Raw genomic sequence first — 14,005 nt, forward strand, 5'->3', positions numbered from 1 at the left:
GCCCCAGGCTGCCCTTCCCCCTCCCCGTCTCAGCCTTGGCCTTACCATCCTTCAGGGGCTCCAGCCAGAAACCTGGCCACCACCGTGGATTCTGCATCTTCTCCCCTAGCAACTCGAGTCCACCTCCTCACTGGGTCCTGGCAAATGTGCCCAGTTTCTCTCATCTCCACTGCTGTCATCTAGTTTCAGCCACCACCTCTTCCACTGGGGCTGCTACTACAGCCTCCTCCCTGGCCTTGCCTTCCCTGTAGCCGAAGGGCTCTGACACCCAAATCACATCACCCTCCCTTTGAACATCTATCACACCAGAGCCTTCCACCCTGCACTGTGAGGGCTCCTCACTACAGTCCACCAGGTGAAAGCTGGGACACAGTGCTGGGAACTGCTAGTCCAGGAGCTCTAGTGCACCCATTCACAGCCCTTTCTGATTCAGCTCCAGCCTCCTTGACCCTGGGTCCCTACGTAGGCTGACTCCAGTCCAACAGGCCCCCCAGACTGGTTTTACCCAGGATCCCTTTGCCTTCTCTACCTGGTGAACAGGACACTGAGCCTTGATTTTATTTTTACATTTTGGCCACACCTTGCGGCACATGGGATCTTAGTTCCCTGACCAGGGATCGAATGTCCCCACATTGAACCTTTAAAACTCAGCTCCAGGACTTCACTGGTGGTCCAGTGGTTTAAAACTCCATGTTCCCAATGCAGGGGGCCTGGGTTCGATCCCTGGTCAGGGAACGAGATCCTGCATGCCGCAACTAAAGATCCCACACACCACAATGAAGATCCCGCGTGCCTCAACTAAGACCCAGGGCAGACAAATAAAAAACAAAAGAACCCTCAGCCCTCACATTACCTCCTCCACGAAGCTTGAGCCCCTGAAGCTGTTTCTCAGAGCCAAGCTCATCCTGCCAAAGCCTGAGTTTATGGACCCCAGGGCCCGAGTCTCAGCAGGGCTGAACTAGGCATGTGATGCTGCGCAAGTCAGTGCCCTGTCTGGGCCTCAGATCCAGAAAACAGTTTAGACACGATTCAAGTTTGGACCTGCTGATGCCACTCACAGGAAAGGGCCCAGCCTGCTGAGGAACAAGGGGTCATGGGCTGGTGAGGAGAGAAGTGGGTCAAGGGCTGATTTCCTCTGGGACATGGAAACACCTCTCGGGCAACTAAGGCAGAGAAGCTACTACCTCTGGAATTGGGGCCTGCCAGATCTGGCCAGGTGACTGAGGGAGTGCCAGGCTTGGGGGCTCAGTGTCTACAGAGAGGAGAGCGGGGCCTGTACTGGGGACAGGGCCTTTAAAGAGGGCATGGGCAGGTGCCCCTTGGCCCCTAAGCGCCTTTCCTCTCCCGCCCAGAGGGGCTCTGCCTCTGATCTCAGCCCCGCAGGTCTGGTTCTAGGGCAGGGGCCTGGCTCCAACGATTAAGCAGAATAGGTACAGGGTGTGGCCACCTGCTTCCCAACAGACCAAACCAATGTTTGTGGGACAGAAGCCAAGGGTGGCCTAGCCTCGGAGAACCCCTCAGTTTGTGCCAGCCCAACTCTGAGCCACTGTCCCGGGAGCTTGGCCGGGGCCTGAGGGGCAAAGCCCCTTCCCCCATCACGTCATGAACACCTGTGTGGACACAAATAACGGTGGCTTCTTTATTCCCTGAAGTCCCCTTTTCTCCACAGAATATTTACAAACGGGGATGGGGTAGAGGGGCAACTTCGCCACCAAAATGCCACCAAATAATGGGCCGGGGAGCGGGGGCAGTGCTAAGATGCGCCTCGCGCAGGGATAGTCCCTGAGGAGGGCCCAGGGCCTGGTATGGCCCAGGTGCCCCGAGCGAGCGACCGGGCAGTTCCAGCAGGTCCGCAGCCAGGCTGAGGCTGGACCCGACAGCTTCAGGCCAGGTCGCTGGTGGGGGAGCCCAGCTGCTTGGAGGCCAGGAGCAGGCGGGTGGCCGCGCTCTCGGACTCGGCCTGCAGCCGCCGGTTGTTGTGTCGCAGGCTCCGCACCTCCTCCTCCAGGGCCGCCCTGTCTGCCTTCTCCTGGGGGGAGGTGGAGCGAGGCGGGAGTCAGCGTGGCCAGCCAGCGTGGCCAGCCCTGTGACTCCCCATGACCCGCAGCCACCGTGTCACCTTCTGCAGGTCATCCTGCAGCTTCCTGAGCATGGACTCCAGGTGAGAGACCTTCTCAGACAGGCTCCCGGGTTCTGGCCTGAGAACATGGGATTCAGAACTCAGTGAGACCAGGGCAGGGTGCGGCACCATGGGCTGGTTCCCAGACCCACCCGCCTGAGAGGAGCCCACCCCCTGTCTTCTGACTGGGGTGTACATTACAGCAGAGCCCTGGGACAGAGCTTCATTCCAATGGGTGGGCACGAACACTGGGCATGGGGTGAAGGGGTAGATCGGATGTGAGGCTTACTCAGCGTCAGATTTTGGAGTTCCCTTGGCATCTCTGCTCTCTGGGATGGGTGGCCCTGTGGGGACAGAGGGACCGTCTGGGCAGGGAGGTAAAGGGAGAAAGCCCCACCCTGGCTCCGCCCGCAGCGCCCTGGTGGCCTCACCCTCCCGGGAGAGCGACTCCAGGATGGTGTTGCAGGTGGAGGCGATCTCTGAGATGGACTGCCACTCATCTTCCAGGGTCTCGCTGCCCGCCTCTGACATGACTGTGGGCACCGGAGCTGGGCTCAGCTAGGGAAGCGCAGGCCAGGCCTCCTCCTGCCCCGCTCCTAGACCCCCACCTTGCTCCAGACTCACTTTTGCTGATGGAGTTCCTCAGAGACAAGGTTCGTGGCAAGAAGGAGGCCCTCAGTTCCGGGGCTGGGTCACCCCTGTCCTCACAGCCACTGGGGCTGCCTGGCCCGTCCTGGGGGGCAGAAGTGGGTATAGATGCAGTGATGCCCACCATCACCACGGTGCCCACCCCTGCTGGTTGGGCTCCAGAGAGTTGCTTCTGCTCACCTGGGTGGGGGGTGTCTCCCTGCCAGCACTGGGTGCTGCCGGCTTGGCTGTGGTGGCAAGGAGGAGGTCCGGGGTGGTGTTGGGCAGGACTGGGGCCTCGTCGGACAGGGAGCTGGGGAGAGCAGGGACGGCTCAGCACTGCAAGCTGCCCCCACCCGTGGACCCTGCTTGCAGAGGCCTTCCCGTCCAGCCTCGTGGGCTAGAAGAGAGGGAAGGCCGAGCGGGCGTACCTGCAGGGTGATGGAGGGTTCTGGCTGTGCAGGAACTCGGTTCTCTCCTCGGCCAGGTCCCCGGGCCCTGGAGGACCACTGCCATCTTTCAGGCACACTTGCAGCAGCTGCTTCGTGGTGGCCAGTAGGGCCACTGCTGGGGCCTCATCCTGCACTGGCTCGGGAGCCCCCCGCCGGCTGGGCTCCTGCAGAGACAGCATGTACAGCTCCGAAAAGCTCCTGGGGGGAGGAAGGAGTAGGTCAGGCAGGAACACCAGCATCACCAGCCCCACTCCCAGCTGTGCCCAAGGCTCGCTTCCAGGAGGAAGAGAGCTCTCCAAACTCTGACAACACTGAAAAATATTTGCCTGGCTACTGGCCATTTGTCCAGACCTCAGTTCACATCGCAGTGCTGCCCTTGTGAATCCTAAGCAAATGACGCTGAATGTCAATTTCTCCATCTGTGAAATGGGGATAATAGTACTGATCTCCTAGTTTGCTGTGAGGATTTAAATAACGTGGGAAAACCACTTAGCATCGAGATCCAAAAAGTACTGCCTGGGGGCAAATCCAGCCTCTGCCTTTGTCTTTTCTTTCTTAGCAGATGTGCCTGTTTTTGTACTGAAAGCTAAGGTTGGCTTTTACAGTCTTAAACAGTTGAAAGAAATAAAAAGAATATTTTATGACATGTGAAAGTCACATAAAATTCACGTTGCAGGGTCCATAACTCGTTTTCATGGCACGAGGCCATAGTCATCATTTAAATGTCACCTCTGGATGCTCTTGTGCTCCCGTGATGGAGCCGAGTGGCTGCAGCAGAGACCAGATAGCCCAGAAAACCTGAAATATTTACTCTCTGGCTCTTTACATAAAGAGTCCGCATATCCCTGGTTTAATGCAGTAAGTAACCAATAGTGTGTATTGGGTGTCTGTGAGAAATACAGCGGGGGCTGCTCTTGGATCTTTTGGGCGGTGAAGACGCGAGCTTAATAGTCTTCATTCTACCCATAAAGATAGTGCAGTTCAGAGAGATTAAGAGACGCGGGATTCTCTCAAGAAGGAAAGGCCTCCCCGCGAGGTTCCTGTCGCTAATGGCCACACGGGAGGCACGGGCTAGGTGGTGGCCAGCTGCCCGGTCCTCCCACCTCCCTGCGTCCCAACGTCCTGACCTGCGGGGCCGGCCGCTCTCGTCGGGGGTCAGGACGGTGACGCAGACCTTGGGCGCCGAGCGCAGCAGCTGGGCAGCGGCCTCGGGGCCGAGACTGGGCAGCGTCTGGCCGCACACGCGCAGCAGGCGCGCCCCGGGCCGCAGCCCCGTCGTCTCCGCGAACGTGAAGCGCTCCACGTGCGTGACGAAGCCCTCGGCGTCCACCTCGAAGCCCAGGCGGCCTTGGCCGTCGCGGGGCAGCGCCAGCTCGCGGGTCTCGCAGCCGCGGCTCACCAGCTGGGGCGGAGCGGGGCGGGGCGGGGAGTGAGCGGGGGCTAACGGAGGAGGGGCCGCCCCAGCGCCAGCCCCGGGGACCGTCCCAGGTCACATGGGCCCTTCTACACGCCCAAGGAGGGTATTAGCCACCCACCCCGCAAAAGAGGGCCTGGGGACCCCCAGTTCCATCCCTGCGAGGCTCCCGGTGTGCCCCACCACCCCGACTTCCCCTTTCGCAGGAGAGGTGGCGGGAACGAGGGGTTCCAAAGCAGGCTCCTTCCCCGCTGCGCGCGCGCGCAAGGACCTTGCACCCCAACCTTACTCCCGCGCCTCACCTGCAGGCGCGTCACGACCTCGCCAACGGCTTGGCCGGGGGGCCCGTCGAACCGCAGCATGATCGCCTCCCCGCGGCCATGGTACAGGTCGAGCTGCTGCTCGGAGAAGGTCCAGGCCAGCACGTCGCGACAGGCGCAGTTGAAGACTACACGGCCGTCGCGCGGCGCCACCAGCACCAGCGCCTCGGCCGAGATGCCCAGCAGGCATGGCACCTCTGCGCCGTCAGGGCCGCCCTCCTCGGCTCCGGTCGCGCCCCGCGCCCCGGGCGCCGCGCGTACGCCCCACACCAGCGCCCCTGCCGCCTGCAGCTCAGCGCCCGGGCCCCGGGGGGACGCCCGCCGCCTCCCACCCAGGGAAGGCAGGCCGAAACGGGAAGCCGAGTCCAGCGACGTGGTGGTCACCTCGTTGGTGGCCAGGTCCTGCAGATACTGCTGGCGCGTGCGCGTGGCCATGGCGTGGAACTGGCGTGCGTGGCCCGCCGCCTGCTCGCCATTGAGCGCCTTGGCCAACAGGAGGGCCCGGAAGTCGGCGTTGGCCGCAAAGGGGCCTCCGCCAGGGGGCAGAGCTGGCCCAAAGGCCGGAGTGTCCTGGGTGCGGCTCACAGCCACCCTATGGGGAAGGAGGCGGTAGTCAGGGGCAAAGGGAGGGCCCAGGAAGACCTACCCTTGGCAGAACTGGAACTCCGGGCGCCCACCTGTAGGAGGTGTGCGGAGTGCAGGGCGCGTGGGCCCGCACGACTAGGAATACGTGCTGGAAGTGCGAGCGTATGGTGGTGGGGCAGAAGGGCTTGCTGCCGGGTTCCTGGAACACGATGGTCACAATGTTGTTGCCAATGTGGCGCTTCCGCAGGAGCTGGGGGTTAGAAGGTGGGGGATGTGAGTGAGACCTAAGAGCCTGGGCACCAGTGGCTCCCCCCACCTGCCCCTGGTGAAGGCCTGGGGTGTTTGTCTTTGGGGAGGGACACTAGCCTGGAGCGTAGTTAGGGGTCAGCAGAGTTCAGACCAAGGTTCAAACACTGCCACCCACAAAGCACCCCTCCATGGTCCCCAGAAGCCCATAGCCAGCCCCCATCCCCAGGGCCCCCTCACACCTGCTGCTGGTTATTGGGGGTGTAAGGCAGCATCGTGGACACGTGGAACATGATCTCATGGTCCTGGTACGTGGTGTAGAGGGAGTGCGTGCCCGTGGAATCCGCTGTGGCCAGTTAATTGGGGACACCGAGGGAGAGCAAGGGGAATCTGGATGGCTTGAACCTGCCATCCTGCTTGCAGTCTGGAGCCTCTGTACCCCCAGCCAGCAGGTGGACAACCCCTTTCCGCCACCAGCCAAGGTCCAGGCCATGAGCTCCAAGGGCCTCAGCCTTGGCTGCTCCCCTTCCCCTCCCCCCACAGAATCCAGCCTCCAGCCTGGGATTGGGATGGGGGGATGCTGAGATAGAATGAAGACAGAAATGAGAGATGGCCTGCTAACAGGGAGTCGGGGGCGGATGTCCCAGGAGAAGACAGATGTTGGCCCAGGCACCAGCATGTGTGGAGCAGCTGAGAGAGTGGAAGGCAGGCAGGAGGTGCTGGATAAAAACATCTTCCAGGGACCCTGGGACCTTTCCAACCAGGGAGGCAGAGTCTGGGCTGGTGGAATATGTGTGTTTGATGGCGAGGGTGGTACCTACAAACCCCCTTGACCCCGCTCAGACAGTAGGGCACCGGGGCCTTGGGGGATAGTCCCAGCCCCTCCTCCCAGCCATGGCTTGGCCTTTGCAGCCCCAGACCCACGTCCTCAGCCTACCCAAAGAACTCTCCACCCCCGGCCCCAGACCCAGGACAAGATGGGACAGAAAAGCGAGCAGGCAGCTGGTTTTCACCAAGGCAGCCTGCCCCTCAGCGTGGGTCTGCCCCCACCCCGGGCCCCCTGGGCCTCACTTTTGGTGTCCAGCTGGGCCCTGTAGCTCTCAAAGCCTTTGAGCCGCACCACGTCACCCAGCAGGGTGAGGAACTGCATGAAGGAGGGTCCTGCGTCCTGGTTGTTGTACATCTCCTCCTCCGAGCCCTGGCCCGCCCGGCAGTACAGGATGCCCACCTTGCGCTGGAAGCTCAGCTGCGGGGGAGGGCACAGGCAGAAGGCACAGGCCTCAGTCGCCCAGCAGCACCCCTGGGCCTTGGGGAATGGACCGGGACACTGGCCTGGGGGCAGAACTGCCTCCGTGTGTGGCCTGAGCTCTGCCCTCTCTAAGCCACTTCTGTGTCCTTGCTTATCAAGTGGGTTCTGTCTCTCCTGCTCCCAGCGCTCAGGAGGGCAGAGGAGATCAAGGTGAGAAGGAACCGGGAGGGGGCTGGTTGTCATATGACCACAGAGGACGTGATTCACGGAAAGGACCCTGCACAGAGTGCGCTCGATCCCAATTAATGGCCACATTGTCATCCTCCTTATCTCAAGGCCAGCCTGTCCTCCCCTCCCTCAAATGCCAGGCACCCTGAGCCCAGCCTCTGGAGGCCTGGAGCCCTGCACCACCTCTGCTTACTCTCTGCCCCCGGCTCCTGTGGCTCCTTTGCATCTGGGGTTAACTGTGCACAGCTCAGGGCGCTCTGCCACCATGCAAACAAGCCCAGGGCCCCTCCAGCTCTGGCCTCCCGTCTTCCTGCTAAGCGCGTCTACACCCACAGTCCCCACTTTCATTTCATCCCTCCTCACACTACAGCCCCACTTCCACCCCAGCTCCTAAACCCCAAGCCCCTCTTACGGCCACGGGCACGGCCTCATCCTGGCACCCTCTCACCTTAGTTGGCACTTGGGACAACTGGAACTTCACTCTGCCTGAGACCCCAGGGACCTCACCCTCTCATGTCTGGGCCTCTTCCCCAGCCACGCCCTTCACCTTCAGTGGCCACAGCAGCCATCTCCACGGAATGATACCCCCAACTCTGCCTCCAGCCCAGACCCCTCTCCCGAGCTGCAGCTGCCCAGATGTCCTTCCAGCCCCTGGCACCTCACCTCCTCACTATGACTCCCCCCCCCACACCACTCGTCCTCCAGGGTCCCTGCCTCCATAAACTACCGCTCCCAGCGGCCGAGAAGCAGGGCAATCTCACAACACCCCCACCGTTCCAGTCGGCCACGAAGGCTATCCACTCTGTCCCTGGACTGTCACCTCCTCTTCACCTCTGCCATCGTCACCACCACATCTGGCTGGGATCACTGCGACAGCCTTCAGCCTGGCCTCCAGTCTAGCCCCCACACTGCAGCCAGAGGGCTGCTCAACCTCTCAGATCTTCCACAGCTCCACGGTGCCCTCAGGACCAAAGGCCAGCCTTTCCCACCCCTTCCCCCCAAGTCCTACTCCAGTCATGCTGAACTGCCCACAGGACCCTGACGTGACAGTTTTTAGTCTCTAAGCTTCACCCAAGTTGTTCCTTCTGTCCGGAAAATGCCTGCTCTTCCTGGTTTGGGCTCTTGCATTTCCTCCATGATGCTGAACCAAGGAAGGGCTGTCAGCGCTACCTTGGTGCCCCATAGAGCCCTCAACATTGCCCTGTCCCTGTTATCCTGCTCCATCATTATCCATGATTCTCTGCAGTCTCTCTCCCACACCTGTCTGTGAGCTACTCAAGGACAGCATCTGGTCTAGACAGGTCTCCAACATCCAGTCTGGGGCCTGGTACCAAGGTATGAGGAAATGTTTGTTGAATGACTAACAGACTGAATGACAGAGGAGGAGAATCGGGGCCCACAGGCAGCTTTCAGCACAGGGTAGGGAAGGACCTTCAGCGGGCTTGAGTGGTCCCACAGTGGAATGGGCAGCCCCAGGAAGGAGTGAGCACCCCAGACTGGCAGGAGACCAAGCAGGGCGTTGCAGGGAAAACTGACAGGGAAGGAGAGGGACTTGCAGGAAGAGGGGGTGGCAGTCAGATCAGCGCTCCTCAGCTGAAATGTACATAGGAATTACCTTGGGATCTTCTTAAAGTGTGGGCTCTGAGATTCAGTAGGTCTGGGGTGGAGCCCGAGAATCTGCATTTCTAACAAGCTACGGACGTTGCTGGTCTACAGACCTTACTTTGAGAGGCAAGTCTCCAGATGACCTCTGATGCCCTCCTTTTGAAAAGGCAGCTCTCCTGGGGTCCCCGTCCAGTCCAGGATCAGGATCAAGGCTAGGTGGCTAGGAGCTGGGCAGGCTGGGTTCAGACCAGGTCTAGCTGTAGGGCAGGGCTGTCCCACCCACTTACCACTTGCTCGTCCAGCGTAAGCAGCGTGCGGGGCACCTTCGGTGAAGCTGAGCCCAGGCGCAGGCAGGTCGGGCTCAGCCGCGATGCCACGTGCTCTAGAAGCTTCCTTGGGGACAGGCCTCTCGGGGGCCCTGGCGGCAGCGCGTCCTCCGAGATGGTGCCACGGAGGGTCCGGAGCTAAGGAGGGGATAAGGGGCGCTCAGGATACGTGCAGGCCGTTCAGAAGGCAATCCACGGTCTAATTCCCATGACCTCGGCCTACCTGCGTGGTCCGCACGATGATGCGGTAGCTGTGCAGAGTGCCCCCTCCGCTGCTCTCCTTCTCCTCCCGCCGCAGGCTCACTGCCACCGGGCCCAGCACCTCGTCCAGTCCGAAGAAGTTCTGGTGTTCTGGGGGAAGCAGGCGGTGGGTGACCAGATCCACCCCCCTGAGCAGTCCCACCCTCGCTCGACCACGTCCACCAAAGTCCCCGCTCCAGGTCCCACCACAACACTAGTTCAGATCCTAGATTAAGTCCAGTCCCCTCGTCAGCCCTGCCCACGTTCTACCAACCCAGATCCTGACTCCTGTCGGCACCTATACCCTTGGCCCTAGGCCTCACCCCTTCTGCAGCCTCACCGATGATATATCTTGCCCCAGACCCAGGGGGGCCATGCCTGCCTGCTCCAAAACCTAGATCCTGCATGGCCTCGCCCACCATGCCCATATTCTTCCCCAGGATGTCTGGGGCCCTCCCTTGTGGGCACTGATGAGAACAAGGTTGCCGGGTGCAGGGGTTCAGTTTTCACCTCACAGAAATGTCCATAGGAAATCTCTCCCCAGCCGGGAGGAGCAAAAGGATGAACCAGATGGGGGCAGCGGAGCATGCCTGGCTGGGTGGAGGCTGGGCTTGGTCTTAGGGAGGTGGGTAAAGCTGGGCAGCCTCGGCCCAGAGACAGAGCCTGACCCTTCACGTGGCCAGGGACTTGACAGGGAAAGGACAGCTCACCACAGGTGACAGGGACCTTGGCCCCTCCCCAGCGGCCCTCCCCTCACCTTTGCCGTAGAAGTACTTGCGGTAGTAGCCAGCGCCCAGGTCTGCATGCTCCAGGCTGTAGGCCGAGGTTCGGTTCTGTGGTTCCTCCAGGACGGACACGGCCGCGTTGGGCAGTGAGGGGGGCACAGGTGGAGACACCAGTCCACCCAGTCCCAGCTCGCCCTCACCCCCGAGCTCACTCACGAAGCCAGGCGCCTCAAGCAGCAGGTCGGAGCGGGCAGTCTGGTCCTGAGACGAGGCGGGGGTCCCAGAGCCCGCCTCTGCGTGGCCCCCCGTCCCCCGGGGCCTCGGAGCCCAGTCAAAGAGCAGGCTCTGCACGTCATAGTGGGCGAACCAGCGGGGCTCGGGCACGGGCGGGAACTCGGGCTCCGGCTCCTCGACCGGCAGCCCCAGCAGCGCCAGCGGGTCGGAGAAGAAGCGGGCGGGGGGCGCGGGGGGGCGGCCGGTCTCCTCGTGGCTGTGGGCGCGGGCGCGAGGGCTGGCCGGTGTCGGGGGCCGGGCCTCGCCCGCATCGCTGCCGCTGCGCAGGAGCGGGCCGCGGGCTGGCCTGGGCTCGAAGGTGTGTGGCGTCAGCGGGGGCCGCGCCGGCTGGCGCAGCTTGCGGGCGAAGAGGTCATCGGTGGGCTCAGGGGCTGGGCCCCGCCGAGGACTCCCCACGCCGCCGGCCCACATGGGCGTGCCTCGGACCTGGGGACTTGGCTCTCCGGGTGCCGGGCCGCATTGGCAGGCACGGGTGGTTGGTGCCCAGCCGGCAGCCCGGTTCCTGCCCTGAGGGAGGAGGGGTCTGCTCAGAGGAGCCTGGGGAGAAAACAGGAACCCGGGCCCCCAGCCTGGTCCACCATGCGGGTTGACTTCCGGCCCCCTCCACGACCATCAAAGCCGCTTCCGCTTTCCTGGCCACTTCCTCGTCTGCCTGGGGCTGAAGTTTCCAGCCCCCTCCTCCAGCTTAGTGCTGGGCAGGGCTGTCGGGGCCTTGGCCCTGAGGGTCTTGGAGCCTGGGCGGCCCTGGGACTGCCAGGGCTCCCCAGTCCCCACTCACACACCTTGGCTTTGGTCTGGGCCCAGAGTGAGAGTCCCCACCAAGACCTGGCCCAACCGGACAGATGATTTGTCTCCGCTCCGACGGAAAACCCATGGGGCTACTGGTGTCTGGGTCCTGTCCACTTGACAAAGGGAGGACGTCCTGTCCCCAGAGACCTTCCTCCCTGCTCCTCCCACTTCCTCCAGGATCCCAGAGGAGCTGAGCACCCAGAGGCTGGGTCTCAATGCCCTGGCCCTCACGGCCTCAGTACCTCAAGGACACAGGGGTTCCCAGGGGGCACTGGCGGGGCAGCAGGAACAGCAAGAGCACTTCCTTCAGCACGGGAAGTGGCCCCAACTCTGGGCCCAGTCCCCTGCCCGGCCCCACATCCTGAGGAAGGTGCTGGGATCACATTAGCTCAGTCATGGGACCTAAGTCAACCTAACCTGAAGGACAGGCCTGGGCTCACCCTCTTGCAGGCCTCTGTAGCCATACCTGGGGGTACGGGAGGGAGTCATGCTGACCAGGCCCCTTTGCTGGAACTGGGACCCATGGGGACTTCTGCCTACCTGGCCCCACTGATGCTGAGAGGAGAATCTGAACCCCATATGACAAACAAACTGAGGTCCAGATAAGGGGATGCTCTTGACTGAAGCAATTCCATATCAGCTAGGATTTGAACCTGGGCCTGCCAATCTCCAGGGCCTAAACAGTGCTGTACCTCCCCACTCCTAACACTGTGTGAGTAGGTGTGGGGCAGGTGGGGGGTTGGGCTAAGGCTCGAGGTCTCACAGGATGTAAGAGTGAGACACCCAAGGCCCCAGGGACCAGCTTAAGTGTGAAAAATGTGTCGAGACCAGGGGCAGGTGCAAAGGGTGGTATGAGAACGTGAGGGGGAGTCACCCTCAGGTGAACCCAGGATGGAGTGGGTGGCTGGGACAGGGATGTGGGTGACCCACTAGGGGTGCAGGCACCTGCTGGTGAGTCTTTGTGCATCATCCGGTGACACTGTGTAGGGCTGGGCGAGGAGGGGATGGGAGCAGAGGCTCTGCACCCCTCAGCTAAAGCTCCAGGACCCAGTAAGGCTCAGAGTGCCTCCTCCCTTGGCTTCTCCTGGGACAAGTTCGTGACACTGACCCTGAGTCTCTGTTCTTTCACCTCTAAAATGGGGTTAACTATCCCTGTCCCCTCCCAACACTGCTGGAAGACCGAAAGGAAGGTGAAGCGAGCGAAGCTGGCCTTGTGTTAAGTGTGTGGTGTCAGATGCAGGCCCTGGCTCCATGTGCCAAGCTCCAGGGCCTTGGCTGTGGTGTGTGTGAAGTGTGTGTGATGGGGGTGACAGGGGACATGAGGGAAGGGGTCTGCGCAGACCCCTGCTCCGTGTGGGTTGAGCTCTGTGTATCTGTGCGTGCACAGCCCATGGGCTGCCTCTTGCTCTGGCCCAGTGCCGGGCTCTGGCCTGCCTTGGGGGATGTTCTTGGGCTCTGCCCCCCACCCGGCAGCTTCACACAAGGTCCATTGAGGCCGGGACATTCCTCACGGCCTGTGTCACTGGGGAGGAGGGGGCCGGCCCGCTCCCACAGATCCGGAAGGCCTGGCTGCCCCAGGAGGAGGCGCTGGATACTTCCCAGCACATCTGGAGGTCATGACCCCGTTTCTGCTGCCAGGGGGCGCGACAGATGTTTCCTCCCAGGCCAGGCCCGGGACCAGGGGGCGGTGTGCAAAGGCTGGGTTGGAGGCCGCCCAGGGAGAAGGGGAGACCCAGAATAAGGGGAGCACACAGCCGACAGGCAGAAGGGCAGTCGCCAGTGCCGCTGAGAGGAGTCGGGAGGCACCGCATCCGCTCACCCGCACACCGGGCGGGCCAGGCCGTCCCGCAAAGGAGGTAGGGGGCAGCACCGGCCAGAGGCAGGGGACTGGACGTGCTGACTTGAGATTGGAGCCCAACGGGAGGTTGGGAGCGTGCAGACGGCGAACGCGGCGAGGACCCCTCCCACCCACACACCACCCGGGCCCACGCCAGGCCACTTTCTTCCCTGTTCCGCCCGACCGCGGTGCCTCCGCTCCCCCCTCTCCCGCCGGTACCTCTGCCGCCTCCTCCCGCGATGGGGTCCAGCTGCCTCCTCTCCCGCTACAGCTCCGGGCGCCGGCTCCGCCTGGGGGCGGGGCTATGCCGGGGGCGGAACTGCAGCGAGGGGGCGGGGCCGGCCCGGGAGTCTCCGTCGGCGGGAAGCGCAGCGGGCGGGGACTGGAAGCCGGGCGGGGACTGGAAGCCTGGCGGCGGGCAGTCTGAACGGCTGCCCCACGACAGGCCCGGCCCAGCCCAGTAAACTGTCGGGCCTCCAGTCCTTGGCTGAGAAACAGGAACAAATGTACCTGCCTTCCAAACCAACTGGGAGGGCTAGACCGGGACAACTAGTGCTCAGCTCCATCCCGGAACAGAGCAAGTGCTCAGGAAGTGCCGCTATTTACAAGCACTCTGCTCCTAAGCACTGGGCCCTGCCCTACACACGCTCTCGTGTATTCTTAGAACACCTTAGACAGGTATCATCTCTTACTTATAACTGGAGAAACTGAGGTTCAGAGAAAGGCTTTGGCCAAGGTCAAGGCTAACAATTGTAGGAACCTGCCACTGGAGCTAGAAGTCTTTGAACACTTGGGTGTGAGAAACGGAACAACTGCAAACCTCAGATCAAGGATAGAAAAGGCAACAGGCTTGTGAGAAAGAGGATCCAGTCCTACTTGAACCCCACCCTGGTCTAACCTTGATCTTCATCATAGCCCATTCCCCTCTCTGTGCTCATATACCCTCCAC

At 62.1% G+C, this 14,005-nt stretch overlaps 1 protein-coding gene across 2 annotated transcripts; it reads right to left on the minus strand.

The window, feature by feature from the left end:
- Window positions 1-1,625: 1,625 nt before the first annotated feature.
- On the minus strand, window positions 1,626-13,902 carry SIPA1 (signal-induced proliferation-associated 1). 2 transcript variants are annotated; one of them, XM_060158651.1, is made up of 16 exons: window positions 13,276-13,427; window positions 10,169-10,937; window positions 9,395-9,522; window positions 9,133-9,309; window positions 6,835-7,009; window positions 6,006-6,109; window positions 5,610-5,767; window positions 4,915-5,524; window positions 4,326-4,600; window positions 3,178-3,396; window positions 2,948-3,059; window positions 2,744-2,852; window positions 2,551-2,652; window positions 2,409-2,463; window positions 2,120-2,198; window positions 1,626-2,029 (listed from the first exon to the last, which is right to left on the minus strand). In XM_060158651.1, the coding sequence occupies exons 2-16, from the start codon at window positions 10,839-10,841 to the stop codon at window positions 1,883-1,885; spliced, it is 3,123 nt and encodes a 1,040-aa protein (XP_060014634.1). In that variant the 5' UTR covers window positions 10,842-10,937; window positions 13,276-13,427; the 3' UTR covers window positions 1,626-1,882. The 2 variants fall into 2 exon arrangements, with proteins under 2 accessions (XP_060014634.1, XP_060014636.1); XM_060158653.1 differs by lacking the exon at window positions 2,551-2,652 and having other exon boundaries at window positions 13,276-13,902.
- Between the last annotated feature and the right edge of the window lie 103 nt (window positions 13,903-14,005).

The sequence above is a fragment of the Lagenorhynchus albirostris genome, chromosome 9 (genome assembly GCF_949774975.1).
Source record: "Lagenorhynchus albirostris chromosome 9, mLagAlb1.1, whole genome shotgun sequence".
Lineage (NCBI taxonomy): Eukaryota > Metazoa > Chordata > Mammalia > Artiodactyla > Delphinidae > Lagenorhynchus > Lagenorhynchus albirostris.